The sequence below is a fragment of the Callithrix jacchus genome, chromosome 10 (genome assembly GCF_049354715.1).
Source record: "Callithrix jacchus isolate 240 chromosome 10, calJac240_pri, whole genome shotgun sequence".
NCBI classification, from domain to species: domain Eukaryota; kingdom Metazoa; phylum Chordata; class Mammalia; order Primates; family Cebidae; genus Callithrix; species Callithrix jacchus.
In genome coordinates this window covers 44,435,910-44,453,407 of record NC_133511.1, presented here as the reverse complement: position 1 = coordinate 44,453,407, position 17,498 = coordinate 44,435,910, and the positions used below count along the sequence as shown (strand labels likewise).

The window sequence follows — 17,498 nt, the reverse complement described above, 5'->3', positions numbered from 1 at the left end:
CGCCTTGGCTTTTGTTCTATCTCCATTACTCCGTTCAGTTGCCACTGGCGACAACACTACTTACCTACGCTTCTTACTGGAGGAGGCCCGCCCCTCCATAGAATCCCCGCAGAGGCGGCTAGTAGCCCGCAGCGTTCTCGGCCCCCAGCGGGCTCCGCTACGCCCTACCTTGTGACGTCACCGGGGAAAAGGCGGATTCTCTCCTACTGCCGGAAGACGTCTGCTGTTTTGATTGGCTGGGGAAGACGTCCGTTAGGGCGTGTTGCCCGTTCTGTGTGCTCTGTGAGCGTAGGCGTTTCTGAGGGTGTGTGTGGCAGGGGTTTCCAAAACCAGCACCAGCACCCTTGCCCTTTTCCATCAGGGGTTTAGCTTAGGGTCGCCCCTGGTGGGCGGCTCCGGAGTCTTGAAGAAGACCACGAAAACCCCTGGGCAGGCTGAAAGATGGCGGCGGCGTCGGTCTCTGCGGCTTCTGGTTCTCAGTTCTCGGTAAGAAGTTGGCGCGAGTGGGCCCCACGTCGGCCCCTAAGCGCCTCTTTGAGTTTCCTCACGTTTTAGGGCGCTGACAGTCCAGCTTCTGACCCCATTCTGGAGGACGGCGGGGGAGCCTAGATTGCCCCGTGCTCCTCAAGTTTCCATTCTCTGTTCCTCTGTCGAGGCTGCGCCCTCTGGCTTCCAGTGAAACTGGGCTGGCTCTTGTCAGTTCCCCATCCCTCATTCACCTTTCGGCGTAGCAACCTCGGTTGCCTAACATTCCCAAGGCTTGGCTGGGACAACTGCCCAGTCCCTGGCTTGCGAAATCCTAGTTCCTTTGGTCACGTGGCTTCAGCAGCCCCTCTAGGAAACTTCAGATCAGGTAGACGCCAGTGTGTTTGAGAGAGAGCTACCGAGTCCGCCGTCTCGAGCGCTTGCTAGCCATTGCTTATGCTGTTTCTTAGACCTGCAGTACCTCCCACTCTCATCCTCTCATTAACTTTGTTGTGTGATCCTCGTAGCCGGAGCTCGCTCTTCCCACCACCCAGAATTACTAGGACTAATGTGGAAATGCAGTTTTGGAGAGGCGACAGGGGAACTGAATTTAAATAGTAGTTTTGCCTCCTGAAAGGTCACTAGCCAGTTTAGTCACTGGCATTTGTCATATTGGTATGTCTAACGCTTAGGTTTTTAAAAACCGCGGCGTAAGGAAGAGATAGGAAGTAAATGTGACAAAGCCAAAGTTGGAGCCCTTGCCTGGGCTGAGGGTCCAAATGAATAGGGTAGAAACCCTACTTTGAAGGCGCAAAACACTGAAGAGCAACTGCACGTAATTAGGTGATTACTGCGCCATACGGTAGTACTAAAGTAATCTAGAAGGGAGTGATTGATTAGCAGTGCTTGGGTAGGTTCGAGGTTCCTAGAAGAGAAGTTGAAGATATGCTTGTCGAAGGAATTGTAATTGCTTGTACCAGGAGTAGAGGAAGGAGAAGAAGGCACTGCAGGAATTTTGGAGTATGTTCCAGGACAGTAGGTGCTTTCAGGAAACTTGAGATCATTTGGAATGAGCAGGAGTAATATGGTGGTAGAGTTGGATGAGATGAATTGGAAACATAGGGAAAAACATGGAAAAAAAAGGGATGATTAGGGAAGGAGCTGGTAGACTATCAGGACAAAGATATTTTGTAGAATCTAAGTGGGAGAGAGTGGGGAACGCTGAGAAAGCCTTGCCACCTTGGAGAAGTCAGTTTCAGCTTTCAGAGACTTGTTAGAATTTGTAATAATGGGACCAGAAGTATTACAGTGTTTGAGCAGAATGGGAATTACAAGTTTGCACAGAGGTGTGGAGAAGTTAAGAAGTAATGAAAGCAACAATTGAAGTTTATTTAGGATTAGGTCAGTAAAAGAAAAAAGTAAGATAAGCTATTAGAAGTGTCAGCAGATGGAAGATGGATGAGATTTTATTGGACATGTGATTAAACTTGGGGAGAACAGGGCTTTTTACTGCTCTCAAAAGTTAAGCACTTGGAGACTGAATAAGGAATACTCATAAATGTTGAATTGAGTCTGGGTGCCGTGGCTCATGTCTGTAATACCAGCTTCTAGGGAGGCTAAGGCGGGAGGATCACTTGAGCCCAGGGAGTTTGAGGCTGCAGTAAACTATGATACTGCCACTGCTCTCCAGCCTGGGCGACACAGTGACCCTGTCTCTATAAAATAAAATATTAAATAAATGTTTAATTGAGTTGCATTATGCCAAGGCCTCCTAGCTGAGCATTGGCACTGGGATATAGTCAGCTCTTAGTACTTACTGTAGCATTGACAAAAATCCCAAAGACTGTTTAGTAGGAAAGCAAATATATATTTTTTTGCTAAGCTCAGCTTTCATTACATTCTAAGTATCAGGGGTATACTAAGAATATCTAGGATCCTCTACAAATCAAAGTATAACAACCATAAGTCAATCTGCTACATCCAAATGTCTAACTTGGAAGTTACCATTTCTCAAAACAAAAATGACTAACTTTAGTTGTTTTCTTAGTGCATAATAAAAGGTCCTGCTTAGATGTCCCATCAGAAATAAAATAAGGCCGCCATTTCCAACAGCATTGGAAAAGCACTTAGCTTAACAAACAGCTGATCTTAACATAAGGCAGCATTAAAAACAAGAAAAGAAAACTTGTTAAAACTATGCCATGAACTGAGAAGGCAACTTATATTCAGATTTCAGGGTTGTGAAAATTAACAACTTATATTCAACAGTTTTTGACATTGATAAACCCATACGGAGCTAGTTATAAGTACATCGAGATGCTTTACAGGCAAGGATTTTTTAACAAGTAGATTCATAAATAACCATCTTTAGGAAGTAGGGACTGTGTAAATCTCAAATGAATGACGTGGAAGTAAGGCAATAGGTTTCAGTTAGGTCTAGGTAACATTTATTGAGTGATTGCTCTTGAGTTGATAAACTGGACTCATGGAAAAGGCAGGAAAGCAACTATGATTGGGCATAATGAAATTAATTCCATATAGAGGTATGGGCAGCAAAGTGTTGAAACACACGAGTGTCTTTCACATCAGCCTTGTAATGTTTTCACAACCCTGGTGAAAACGCCCTGTCACTTTGGACTTAATGAACTAATCTCTTCATTTGTCTCTCTGACTTTTTGGTTAGGTCCTTCAACCAAGCTGTACAGTAGCTCCATATTAATTTCCCTTAAAAATGTTTTATGGCTGTCTTACACATTTTATAATATGAAATATAAGATTTACTTTTTGAGAATAATATGAATACCTCGATGTTCCTTTTTGTGTTTTCTTCTTTATCCTAACCACACCCACCCACTACACTTTTTTTTTTTTTTATGAGCCAGAGTCTCGCTCTGTCGCCAAGGCTGGAGTGCAGTGGCGTGATCTCTGCTCAGTGCAATCTCTGCCTCCCGGGTTTAAGTGATTCTCCTGCCTCAACCTCCTGAGTATCTGGGATTACAGGCACGTGCCACCATGCCTGGCTAATTTTTGTATATTTAGTAGAGACAGGGTTTCACCCGGTTGTCAGTCTGGTCTCTAACTCCTGACCTTGTGATCCCGCCGCCTTGGACTTCCAAAGTGCTGGAATTACAGGCGTGAGCCACCACGCCCGCCCCCCACGACACATTTTAAGATTATAATATATGGTATTTATATAGGACTATCTGGCAAGCATAGTCCTTAAAGGCACTTTAAGCACTTACCGTATGTTAACTCATTTAATCCTCACAATAACCTTCTGAGATTGGCATTAATATTTCCTTTTTTAAATGAGCAAAACGAGGCAGAGAGAGGTTGAGTCAAAGTTATCTAGCTAGTAAATGACAGTATCTTGATGGGCTTTGGAGTTAATGGGTTTTGTTGTTTATTTGTTTGCCAGACACAACTCAGGAACAGCCAGATAGAGGAGACATAGGGCAAGGTGTGAAAGGGTTTCTATACCCTCTGTGGGGCAGCATCTTTCCAGCATATCGGTATGTTCAACAATCCAGAAGCTCCCAAAAACTCATTATTCAAGAGTTTTTATTGAGATTTCATTACATATGTACATAATTGAGTAAATTATCCACTGGTCATTGGGCTCAATCTCAGCTTCTTACCTCCCGTGAGGTCAGGGTGTAGGGCTAAAATTTGTAACTCTTCCTTCCCCCCCACCCCACCTCACCAGGCAGAGTGTCACTGTCCCGTTGGCTGTAGTGCAGTGCTGCAATCTCGCTCCACCACCTGGGTTCAAGCAATTCTCTTGCCTTGGCTTCCTGAGTAGCTGGGATTATAGGGCACACCACCACACTCAGACGATTTTTTTGTTTTTTAGGTAGAGATAGAGTTTCACCATATTGGCCAGGCTTGTCTCGAACTGCAGACCAACCTCAAGTGATCCGTCCACCTCACCCTCCCAGAGTGCAGGGATTACAGGCGAGAGCCACCACTCCTGGATGAAATTTGTAGCTCATTATAATCTAGTGGTTGGTTTTTCTGGCAGCCGCCTCCCAGAAGATACCTTCAAACCTGAAGCTATCCTAGGGGCCCTACCTTGAGTCCCCTCATTAGCCTAACAAAGACACCCCTATCACTTAAGAAATTCTACGAGTTATTGAATCTGCATCTGACACCAAGGACAAAAGATAAAATACATTTTTTGTTACACCGCAGGACATACCGGTAATAAAACATGTATACGTCATGAGGGGTGATATAAAATAGCGAGTAAAGGGTAAGTGCACTAACATACAAAATGTAGAACAGAGGTGGTTCCGTTTTGGAACTAGTTTATTATTCACCTAATCACATAATTAATGTTATTCATGACTGGGCAGAGGATGGTCATCAAGTCACTTGATATTTTTGAGTGTTAGATACGATTCTGGTGGGTTGTAAATAACCAGTGAAGACCTAAGGTTCTCTGTGACATATTTAAATTAAGCTATGCAAAAAGTCAGGATGCTTTGCAAGACCTTTGACCATATTATAAAGAATTGAAAACTCATCCTACTTTCCAGTTATCTCTAAAACCAGATGCCAATTTGCCATTAAGTTTGGAAAATGACAAATATTAGTCGTTGTTGTATATGAACACAATATAGTAGACTTAGCACTTATTTGAGGACCACTTTTAAGACTTGTTTCTACTCTGCTAAGCTTTTTGTCTCCACTTTTGATTTTCATAGCCGTAGTGTATTTTATATTTACATAAATAGAAAATGTTTTATATTTGCTTTTTTAAATAAACTGGAAATTTGCATAATTTTTAACATGAAAGTAAAAGCTTTAATTTTAAATAAGATTTAAATACAGTGCAGGTATTTTGATAGCCTTTGTTTAAGGAGATTGTTTTGTGCTCTTGTACTTTACTGAACAGATTATTCTGATACTTTATAAATAGATGTCTTCAAATGTAAGAATTGAAAAACATAGTTTGCTGTGGCCTTTTGAGGAAGGAAAGTGAATGCTGAAAATTTTGAACAGCTGGCAATTACTATCTTCAACCCTAGCCCTCAGCTTCTTATATACTTCCCCCAGTCTAGGTTCATCTGTCAATAGGAAGTCATCTACAACAAATGAAACTCTGTAGTTAGCATTCCTTAGGTTGAAATTATTATGTGAAATCCTGAATTTAACAGAATCTTATTCATGACAGAATGGTGTACTGTGGAAATAAAGTTTTGTATTTGAGTGTTTGATGGGCCTTAGTGTTTTCTAATTATTTTCTTTTTTCTTAATTAAATGTAAATTATTTGAGGCAATAATGTAAAATGTAAATAATGAAAAAAATGTAAATTATTTTCTTTCTGGAGTTTTGAATACTATAAATATTCAGATAGTATTTTGTTGATGGGGAATAGAGTAATCAGTCATTTGTAGCAGTTTCTGGTCCTGTAAAATTATGTACTTATTTTTCTGAATGTATATTTCACAGTACATATTTTTAACTACTGCATTTACATTTGTTGTTATCATTTAAGTATTTCTGCACAGCATTTGTATTCAAGTTGTGTGAACATTATTTGCTTTCTATAGTGTCTGCTTTATGGCCGTATTTAGACTAATATGAAACACTTTAAGAGTTGTATTTCTTAGAAATAAATAATGGTTGAATTCTGTTGTTTATAGTCAGTGGATTTTTCTGTTGTCTATATGAACAGTCTAGTTCTCAGTCATAAATATTTGTGGTTTAAATCTGCTATTTATAGGTTCACACTTATGAAAGATAATTTGTGTCTTTATTTTTCAGAACATCTTAACTGACCCATCAAGGTCTAATGGAAGTATGGTTCGGCATTCTTCATCTCCATATGTTGTGTATCCATCGGATAAGCCTTTCCTTAATAGTGATCTACGACGCTCCCCGAGTAAGCCTACACTTGCCTATCCAGAAAGCAACAGCAGAGGTAATCGAGCCTAACAAAATAGATGTTACTTGTGTTTACTTGCTGCTTTAAAATTCTTAATTTTGTCCTGTATTATTTTGCAATTAAAGGAAAATGTATTTCCCCTTTGCTTTCAGTTTTTAGCCCCCACAAAATATTATGCTTTTCTTGTATTCCTTATATTGACTGTTAAACATCATCATCCACCAAATTACTGATGCTAAAATACTTTTTTTTTTCTGATTAAAATTTTTTATTGCATTTTAGGTTTTGGGGTACATGTGAAGAACATGCAAGATTGTTGCATAGGTACACACGTGGCAGTGTGATTTTCTGCCTTCCTCCCCTTCACCTATATCTGGCATTTCTCCCCATGCTATCTCTCCCCAACTCCCCACCCCCCGCTGTCCCTCCCCTATTCCCTGCAACGGACCCCAGTGTGTAGTGGTCCCCTCCCTGTGTCCATGTACTCTCATTGTTCGATACCCACCTATGAGTGAGAACATGCAGTATTTCATTTTCTGTTCTTGTGTTGGTTTGCAGAGAATGATGGTCTCCAGGTTCATCCAGGTCCCTACGAAGGACACGAACTCATCGTTTCTTATGGCTGCATAGTATTCCATGGTGTATATGTGCCACATTTTCCCTGTCCAGTCTATCATCGATGGGCATTTGGGTTGGTTCCAGGTCTTAGCTGTTGTAAACAGTGCTGCAGTGAACATTTGTGTGCATGTGACCTTATATTAGAACGATTTATAATCCTTTAGCTATATACCCAGTAATGGGATTGCTGGGTCAAATGGAATTTCTATTTCTAGGTCCTTGAGGAATTGCCACACTGTCTTCCACAATGGTTGAACTAATTTACGCTCCCACCAGCAGTGTAAAAGTGTTCCTATTTCTCCACATCCTCTCCAGCATCTGTTGTCTCCAGATTTTTTAATGATCACCATTCTAACTGGCATGAGATGGTATCTCAAGGTAGTTTTGATTTGCATTTCTCTAATGACCAGTGATGATGAGCATTTTTTCATATGTTTGTTGGCCTCATGTATGTCTTCTTTTGTATAGTGTCTGTTCCTATCCTTTGCCCACTTTTGAATGGGCTTGTTTGTTTTTTTCTAGTAAATCTGTTTGAGTTCTTTTTAAATTCTGGATATCAGCCCTTTGTCAGATGGGTAAACTGCAAAAATGTTTTCCCATTCTGTTGGTTGCCAATTCGCTCTAATGACTGTTTCTTTTGCCTTGCAGAAGCTGTGGAGTTTGATTAGGTCCCATTTGTCTGTTTTGGCTTTTGTTGCCAATGCTTTTGGTGTTCTGGTCATGAAGTCCTTGCCTACTCCTGTGTCCTGAATGGTTTTGCCTAGATTTTCTTCTAGGTTTTTTATGGTGTTAGAATGGTTGACTTTCTCCCAGGTGTTCTATTCGCCTGCTGAAAAGGTGCCTAGATCTGTGTGATTTCTCGTGCAGCGACCCACTGTGCCAGCTGAAACAATGGCGTTGCCTGGGAATCTCCTGGCCTGGCTCCCTGTTTCTGTCCCCTGTTTAATCAGATGAATGGGCGACTCTGCCTTCCCAGAGCTCTAATCGCCAGCTTAAAAAGGCAACCAGACCAGTGTATTTTGTTTGGAGAACCGCCATGCTGGGGAGCCGGCAGAATAGCCACACTGGCGACCCGTGGGGCTCCTCCACCTGGGAATCTCCTGGTCTGTGGGCAATAAAGATTCGTCTGGAAATGCGGCATCCACTCACCCTCTGAGCTTTCACAGGGAGCTGCAATCCTGAGTTGCTCCTAAACCGTCATCTTGGATCTTTGTTAAAAATACTTTTAGTCATCAATGACTGCTCTGTCATCTCCACTATTAGTCCGGAATAAAGACCTTTTTTTGCTTCTGAAATATACCAAAAGCCTGCTGGTTCTTTTGCATTTTTGTTTTCTCATTGCTTTGGTTTAGGCTTTCATCATCTGTAGCCCAGATGTTCATAATACATTCTTGATTAATCTCCTTGCCCATTTTCTCCTCCTCATCCCCAGTTAACAGCATTTCTGTCATTTGTCATTATCCATCATCTCTTCCACAGAATTCAAGTTTTAGCATCTCTTCATGGCTTACCTAATAAATTCCTAATTTTTCATGACGTAGACCCCATCTGTGTCAACAACCTCATCCCTAACATGTCTTCTGTTTTTACCTTTCCCATCCTATTTTCTGGCTACTTTGAAATATATTTGTTCTGAAACTTGCCATCTGTATTAATTTTCTCGTTGCCTTAACAAATTGCCGTGAACTTAGCTTTCAATACCACGTATTTGTCATCTCAGTTTTTTTGTAGGTCAGAAATCTATGTAGGCTCATCTGGGTCCTCTGTTTAGAGCCTTACAAGACTGAAATCAAGGTGTTATCTGGGGTTCTGTTCTTTACTAGAGGCTCCAGGGAAGATCTGCTTCCAAGCTCATTAAGATTCTTAGCAAAATTTAGTTCCTTGTGATTGTAGGACTGAGATTCTGTTGCCTTGCATTCTCTTACCTAGGAACAGTCTTTGCTCCTGGAAACTGTCCTCGTTCCTTCATGTTTTCCTTATGGTCTCCTACAGTAACAGTAGGTAGAGTTTCTTTGTGTTTCAAATCTCTGACTTTTGCCGTTATATTTCTCTAGCCACAGCTGAAGAAAATTTTCTGGTCATGTTATCAGATTGGGCCCACTCAGATAATGAAAAAATGGTTCTTATATTGAATTTGTTAATCTTTTAGATGTTTTTTCATCTGTATTTTTAAAAATATACCTACCTTATACTTTGTGTATGTGTGAAGTTTAAATGAAATATCTTTGCTTTATTTGGGATACTACAGCATTTCCTTTTTTAAAAAGATATGTTTAATCACTAATACTGCAACAAATATATGTGTTAATGATTCTCCAGGTAAAAGAAATGTATTTTTGGCATCATATGCTAAACAGGCAGTTGTAAATTAGTTGAGGAACTTTTTGTTTCAACTGGGATATGTATTGTAAGTATCCTAAAAATCTCAGAATGAAACTGTTTTGTAAATTGAACTGATTGCACATCAAAATATTAAGTAGGTGATGATATCCAAATACCAGTTTAAATCCTAACCTATGATGGGTGCTGAGAAGTGTTTGTTGCAATAAATGTAACTAGCTAGTGTGATGTCTTTTAAGAATTTCAGTACTCTATAATCACTAACCTAGAAGCCTCTTTATTATAAGATACTGTGTCTCAATGATAATGAAAATTTTAATTTAATTAATGATTAAAGCAATTGATGTTCTATACATCAGAGTATAGCAGATTGGCAACTTAAGAAAATTAAGTTGCATGACATTCAAACAGTATAGATTTAAAAAGCGAAAAATAATAATAAAATAACAAACCCACAGTAGAGCAAAAATCAGTTTCAGTAAAAAAACAAGCACAAAGCAAAATATCCATTTAACAAAGTTCTAACAGAAACACAAAATATAAGAATTAGATATTAGTCCTTCAACTAGATAAAGTCTAGTACTGATCTTTACACTCATGAAATTTTTAAAAAGTTCAAAAAATGACAAATTACTAACAAAGAATAAGAAAAATTAAGAAGGGAGATATATTCACAGAGTCAAAATTTTTAGCACAGCATGTTACTAATGCAGCTAAATTCTGCTTAAGTGCAACATCAGTGGTCTTAAGAAATAAAAGAGAAGTGGGGGAAGAGGAGATGGAGAGGAGAAATAATCAAGATAAAAAGTAACCTTCAAGACAGTAAATAAAGTTTTTATGTCTTTAGAACATGGTGGTGTGAACTGTTTAAGCAGTGTCCCAGGATAGTCATTACAATCTAACAATGTCCCAGGATAGTCATTACAATCCACTATCCTTTTATAATGTGTGTTTTAATACAACGATACTTACTTTCCAAATGGGAAGGGAAGACACGGAAGTCACCATCCCCTTCTCATTCAGAAAAGAAGTAAAGGCTGTGAGATATGAACAAATACCAAGAGAGTTCTGAAAAGACATTTGCGGGGGACCGGGATAAGTGTGTTGGGGAGGTTAGAGGAGAGGAAAACCTCCCAGAGGAAGAATGAGATAATAGATAATCTGAGCTGTAAAGAATCAGTACAGTTCTATAAGAAGAAAATTTCAATGAGAGTACAGCATGTGAAAGGTTTATAAACCTGATATGATTTGTATTGCTTCATCAAGGACAATTGTGGCTTAGTTTTTTCTTACTGGGAATTTATGACAATGCCTAAAGTGAAAAATACAGTGCCAAAAATTACAGTTTAATAATTACTACCTTGATTTGAGCTAAAATTAGGAATTTTACCCAACAATGCTTTTGCATCATCATTGGCAAACTTCAAACACAATGAAAAAGCAAAGTCTTACTATTAATAATAATTATAAAAGTAGTGGTGACCTCACAGACCCTGGGAAACGCCTCATGAGTCCTGCCCTCAATGTGCCTGTGCCCCACATTTTGAGAACCACTATAATTAAGGATATGAGTACGTCCAGAATAGTATTTTATTCATGTAACTACTTTTTTTCCAGGTGTGAGAAAAATGTAGATAGCAGCATCTGTTCCAGAATCTAGATGATAGCTCCTTGAGGGTAAAGACTGTCTTCATTATCATTATATTATCTCCTTCACCTTGCAGAGTGCTTCACATATCGTATGTGGTCTGTATGTTTGTTGGACTGAGGTTTACATCAGAAGTAACTCTAAACTGAAGCGGCAAGACCGAACAGGAGACTAAGATAAGATTTATGCATATTTTGTTGTAGGAATGAGGAAGATAGAGAAGTCTTTGAGTCTGATATTTTTAGTGTAGATGATTAGTAGTGTTATGATTAAGACAGATCACAGAAAAAAGTATACTTAGGAATTGATGATATAATTTTGGCTGTATCAAATTTGAGATGCCTGTGAGTTAGATGGAGATGAATAATAAGCAAGTGAAAAGTCTGAAGTGTAATAGAGAATGCTGCACTGATGAACTCAGGCATCATTAAGGATACAGTAGTGGATGAAGCCCATGAGTATAGAGGGGTTTCTCCAGAAAAAGAAAGCAGAGAGAGAAAAGAACTTTGGAAAATACCACCATTTAAACAGTAAACTAAAAAGTGGGAAAAGTAAGAAGGTGGAGAACTACCAAGACAGCAATACTGGAGAAATCAAAGATGCATACTATGGATCTGGGTTTTTCCCTCCTCTTAATCTACGACTAACCTGTCTTTCTGTTAATGGCAGAAATGTCCCAAGCAATAAATAGACCCAGGTGGACTTGAAGAACATTAGAGACTCGAACATGGCTGGTACTCTGTCCATTTTTTTTTTTCCCAACTTGTAACTAGCTTCATTTTTTCTAGCTATGGACCAGCTTTTTCTGCCTAGCAGGAAACATTATTAACAATTTTTATTTTAAGTTGAACCAGATCTGGATTTGATGTTTCGGACAAAAGTCCCAAGAAGACAAGGATTGTCTAGGCCTCAGTGTTGTCTCTTGCGACAGACAACACTGTCTGTCAGATTTGTCAGACAGATCTGTTAGCCAGATTTGTCAAAGGGTAATAAAGTTGTAGGTATAGCCATGTTGAGGTGAGGGGAAACTCCGAGAAAAAGAGGTGTAAGTCAGGCAAACAGTTCCAAAGATATATGCTATACTTCATATAGCAAAATATAAGAAAAATTCAAGGAAACAGAATTAGGAAATATATAATGAAAAATGTGAAATGTTTCAGGTATGACAAATGTGATTATGTCACCTCAAAAGCCCATAAATGCTTTTTAAGTAAAACCTGAAATAAAATGAAACATAAAAAATAGGGCTGGGCGCCGTGGCTCACGCCTGTAATCCCAGCACTTTGGGAGGCCGAGGCAGGTGGATCACGAGGTCAAGAGATTGAGACCATCCTGGTCAACATGGTGAAACCCCGTCTCTACTAAAAATACAGAAAATCAGCTGGGCATGGTGGCGTGTGCCTGTATACCCAGCTACTCAGGAGGCTGAGGCAAGAGAATTGCCTGAACCCAGGAGGCAGAGGTTGCGGAGAGCCGAGATTGCGCCATTGCACTCCAGCCTGGGTAACAAGCACGAAACTCCGTCTCTAAATAAATAAATAAATAAATAGCTATCATACAAATAAAAAGGATGGAAGACAGCACTACTGTCAAACAGAATAGACAAATAGCAGCTTCATGTAATAATAAATAAAAGCAAATAATACCTAGTTTAAAAGCGAGAAGGAAAAATACCTAAGTACAGAAATTAAACAAGTTTCCAGCTAGGACAGGAAGGATGGAACTAAAGGTAAAAACTTTAGGGACAGTATAAGGAGTCTTGGCATTAGGTATAAGCCTTAAGTGTTGGGGTATAGTAGCAGAGATTATGAAATTTTAAATGGGGGTAGGGACTGGAGAACAAAGCTCTAGGCCCTCGTGAGGCAACTTCTGGAACACTTCTTTGAAAAGCTGGGCATGATGAGAGTTTTCAAAGCAGAACTGCAACACTGCAGCCCGTGGTCTTGGGAAGAAACTGGATTAAAAAAAAAAGTCACTTCTGACAAGTCAATCCAACCCAGTTTTATGTGCTGAGTTGCATACGTGAAGACTTGAATATGTAATGAGAGCTATTACAATGTTAGTGAAAACGCTTAGTATTATAAATTGCATTTGAAGTGTGCTCATATGTAAATATATGACAGTGAATAAAGCGAAATCTTACTTATGAAAGCATTTTTAAGATCTAAAGGATTTTAATAAAGTGTTTATAATTACTACACCTAGATGGTAAGATTATGGGTGTAATTTTTTTTTTCCTTTTCAATCGTGTCTTCTAAATTATCCTCTGCACTTATTCAATAATTTTTTGAAAAAGAAAACAATAAAACATTACACATTTAAACAGAGATATATAAGCTATTCAAGAATACATAAGAGGAAAGCACACACCCCACCTTGGGTCTTCACTTATTCAATAATTTTTTGAAAAAGAAAACAATAAAACATTACACATTTAAACAGAGATATATAAGCTATTCAAGAATACATAAGAGGAAAGCACACACCCCACCTTGGGTCTTTTTGTTAACCTAGCATGTACCTGTGATACTACAGTTGCTGACAAAGAACAAAAATGAAATGTTCCAGCCAGTTTCAATAATAAATATAGCTGCAGAAATAAAATATTAGCAAAATTGTGTACTTTTGGGTATAATTTAATAAAGGAATGCAAAAAGTGTTTGATATTACAAAGTGTTTAGTAAATTTGCCTCTGGTTCAGAAGAGGTTAAAAACAATGGACATTAAAGGACATTTAAAATTTTAATTTTCTATTATATTTATCTGATGATTGCAGGTATATAAAAGAATTGTTCCCTTTAGCATTAATCTTATATCTAGACTTCTCTTTTATTTCTCAGTATCTTTTTCAGTTGATTTTTCAGGTTTCTACTTGTTTGTATGTGTGTTTCATGTTTGTGTTTTTCCAGTTAAGATTGTAGTCTCATTGCATACCAGCAAGAATAAGCTGACTACAATAAAATGGTGTCTTATTTGAGGCCTGTCATATCCTAGGCACTAAAAAATTTGGAGAAGGAATGAATTATGTTAATAAATGGACAAGAGTACTTTGTATTGAGTAAGAGGACTCAATTCTTAAAAGACAACAGCTCTCCAGATCTAGTGTATAGTTTAAATTAGTGTTTAGGCAAAATGATTCTGAATAATTAGTTGGCAAGAATAGTTTGGAAACATTTTAAGATTTATATGATATAGGTGACTGACAGAATCAATGTTTATAAAGTTTTAATAATTGAAATACTGGCAGTAATTCCCTAATATTACTAAGGAATCCAGAATAGAAAATCTGAAACTGTCTGAGGGTATGTATGTAACAAAGAATTAATCTAATAATCATGTATGTATCTAATATATACATATGTGATTGTAGAATATGATCAATTTGGCATTTCAAGTTTTTATTTCCTTCAAAAATGCTTTTCCTACGACTTAACGCATTAAATGTAAACATGATAAGTATAATAAAAAATACAATGTTTATCTGATCTTGAGTTTGAGAAGAACTTTCTAAGTATATAAAGAAAGAAAACATGGTGGGAAAGAATGTTAGGTATACTGCTTTAAAAAATCATAACATCTGTACATCAAAACTGGAACTAAAGGCAGATAATAAAATGAAGAAGACTTTTTCCTGTAGAAAAATGGGCAAAGGAAATTCGTGAAAGGGAGAAAATTGGCCAGTAATGTATACGAAAAGATTTCTACTTTAATGGAAATGGAAAATCACCAGAAGTAGTGTATTTTTCTCATTAGAGTGGCTATGAATGTTCTTTGACCCAGTCACTTGATTTTTTCAGTTTTTAATTATTGATTATTAGAAAATCTTTCAAGACTGATAACATGAGTGAATTCTCACTATATAATAAAGTGAAAAACCTTACATGTATTTTGTCTCAATTTATTTTACACATATAGAAAAAAATTTAAAGAACCAAACGACCAGTCATTACCTCTGGATAATGTGATTATTGGTTATTTTTCAGTGTGTTTTTCTGTGTCTTCTAAAATACAGCAGTTAGCATAATTTTATAATCAAACTTGAAGGGGGGTTTAGAATGTACTTAAAATGCAGATTTTGAAAATAGTATTTTTTTGTGCTTGACTGTTTTTAACAGTTTGATTCTACAGGTGCTCTTATTAATAAAACGAAATGATTAAGATAGTGATGTACTTCAGGACTGTTATGTGAATTTTGTATGATTGGCTAAATTTTTTTGGCACTTTACAAAAGTGTTTGAAATTTTTTTACCATAATAAGGGTTTTTTTACTTGAGTAACTAGAACATTTCAAATACTCAGTGTCTTCAAGTTGATTTTTTAAAGAACAAATATGAGATAATTAACATTTTATTGTTCCCCAAGAGTGATCCTCCACTGGACTCACCCATCAGTTTATTTTTTATTTAGATGAGTTTATTCTTTTTTAATATACTTTGTCCATATATGCTATTGTAGTATTTATGTTTGTGTTTGTACTTGGCAGCCATATTTTCTGCTCTTAAGAATCTTCAAGATAAGATTCGTCGCTTGGAACTTGAGAGGATTCAGGCAGAAGAAAGTGTGAAAACCTTGTCTAGAGAAACAATTGAATACAAGAAAGTACTGGATGAACAGATACAAGAAAGGGAGAATTCAAAGAATGAGGAATCAAAGCACAATCAAGGTTTGTTTAATCATGAAGAAAATTAAATTCTGTCAAAATAAGTGTTGTGAAGTATTAATTATCCTAAAAATACATTAGTGTTTTCTAGTGGTGTCTTCAAGTACTACAAAACTACATTGTGTTTGGGTACATTTTGAGGAACAAGTACTGTTGTCATACATTGTATTTACTTACTGAATGCAAGGCTGATTTGACTAGCATGAAGAAAGAGAATGATTTAGGTAATCTGAAAAGGCTTTTAGGTGTGTGGAAAGTGTTTTTGTGTATACAGTAGATTCAATTCCTGATAACAGCTTGTTAAAACTATTTTATTCGTGAGTTGACGTCTGCTTTTCTTTTGTACTCTCTTTAGAACTGACATCTCAGTTGTTAGCTGCAGAAAATAAATGTAATCTATTAGAAAAACAACTGGAATACATGCGAAATATGATAAAACATGCAGAAATGGAGAGGACATCTGTCTTAGAGAAACAAGTAAGTAAAACACCTCATAGACTGACACTCAAGAACAGTTAGTTATAGGGAAAACTAATTGAATAAAGACTTATTTTTCCTCTCAGTGAGGACTAATGGTGCTGTTACAGCCCAGGACTGAAATTTCTTGGCATCAGTTATGAAATCTAAAGATGTGATTGGCTTTTTTTGTTGTTATTGTTGTGTTTGATAGAGTTTTACTTAAACTGGAAAAATACAGTTAGTTGTGAGGTGTTTTACAGTTATGTCAGCTTCTTTGAGTCTACATTATAAAAAGTGTAAATAACCATATACCTCTGTACCTCTGAAATTTGTTCAATGACTCAAGAGATATAGCAGATTTGAAGGTTCTTTATACTCTTTAGAATTGTTATTTAGCATACCATTTTTGTGCTTTCTTACATCAGAGGTCTTTGTATTTAGGTCACCTGCACATTTGTGAGAAGATATCTGCAACATCAGTCTCAAATTGATTGATTGGCTGATTAGAAATAGTCTCACTCTGTCACCCAGGCTGGAGTGTGTGGCATGATCTCAGTTCACTGCAACCGCCACCTCCTGGGCTCAGGTGATTCTCATGCTTCATCTTCCTTAGTAGCTGGAATTACAGGCGGTTGCCACGATGCCTGGCTATGTATTTAGTATAGATGGGGTTTCACCATGTTGGCCAGGCTGTTCTCAAGCTTCTGGCCTCTAGTGATCAGGCTTCCTCGGCCTCCTGAAGTGCTGGCATTACAGGCATGAGCCACTGTGCCCAGCCTTGCATATATTTTTAAAAACTTACTCCTTTTCCTGTTACAAATCTAGAATTTGAATTCATTATCAGTGCTAGCTTGTGGACATCTTAACTCTATTATGCAAATTTGAATGTTTATAAGCTTAATGTTTATGCTGGATGCTCTGCAGTGTAAAGAAAAAGAAATACCAGGCAGTTGTCCCTCAGTATTCATGAGTGAATTGGTTCTGAGACCTCTGTGGATCTCTGTCTCTACTAAAAAATACAGAAATTAGCTGGGCGTGGTGACGCCCACATGTAGTCCCCGCTACTCGGGAGACTGAGGCAGGAGAATTGCTTGAACCCAAGAGGCAGAGGTTACAGTGAGCCAAGATCACACCACGACACTCCAGCCTGGCAACAGAGCGAGGCTGTATCTCAAAAAAAAAAAATCCAAGGATGCTCAAGTTTCTTATAAAATACTGTGGTATTTGTATATAACCTACACCCAATCTCTCATATACTATAAATTATCTTTAGATTACTTATAATACCTAATACAATATAAATGCTATGTAAATAGTTGCTATACTATATTATTTGGGGAATAATGTTAAGAATAAAAATCTGTGTATGTTTAGTACAGACTCAACCTGCATTTTTGTTTTTTTCTAACATATTTTC

At 37.7% G+C, this 17,498-nt stretch overlaps 1 protein-coding gene across 3 annotated transcripts in view; it reads left to right on the top strand.

The window, feature by feature from the left end:
* Positions 1-230: 230 nt before the first annotated feature.
* The window catches only part of CEP57 (centrosomal protein 57), a 46,729-nt gene continuing 29,461 nt past the window's right edge, over positions 231-17,498 (top strand). For 2 of the 3 annotated variants that reach the window (XM_054241790.2, XM_035265210.3), the window contains exons 1-4: positions 231-486; positions 6,236-6,392; positions 15,446-15,625; positions 15,978-16,099. In XM_054241790.2, the coding sequence (XP_054097765.1) occupies positions 442-486; positions 6,236-6,392; positions 15,446-15,625; positions 15,978-16,099 (504 nt within the window). In that variant the 5' untranslated portion in view covers positions 231-441. Of the gene's footprint in view, positions 487-3,883; positions 3,978-6,235; positions 6,393-15,445; positions 15,626-15,977; positions 16,100-17,498 lie in introns of all 3 variants that reach the window. The other variant, XM_078339911.1, reaches the window with a different exon arrangement.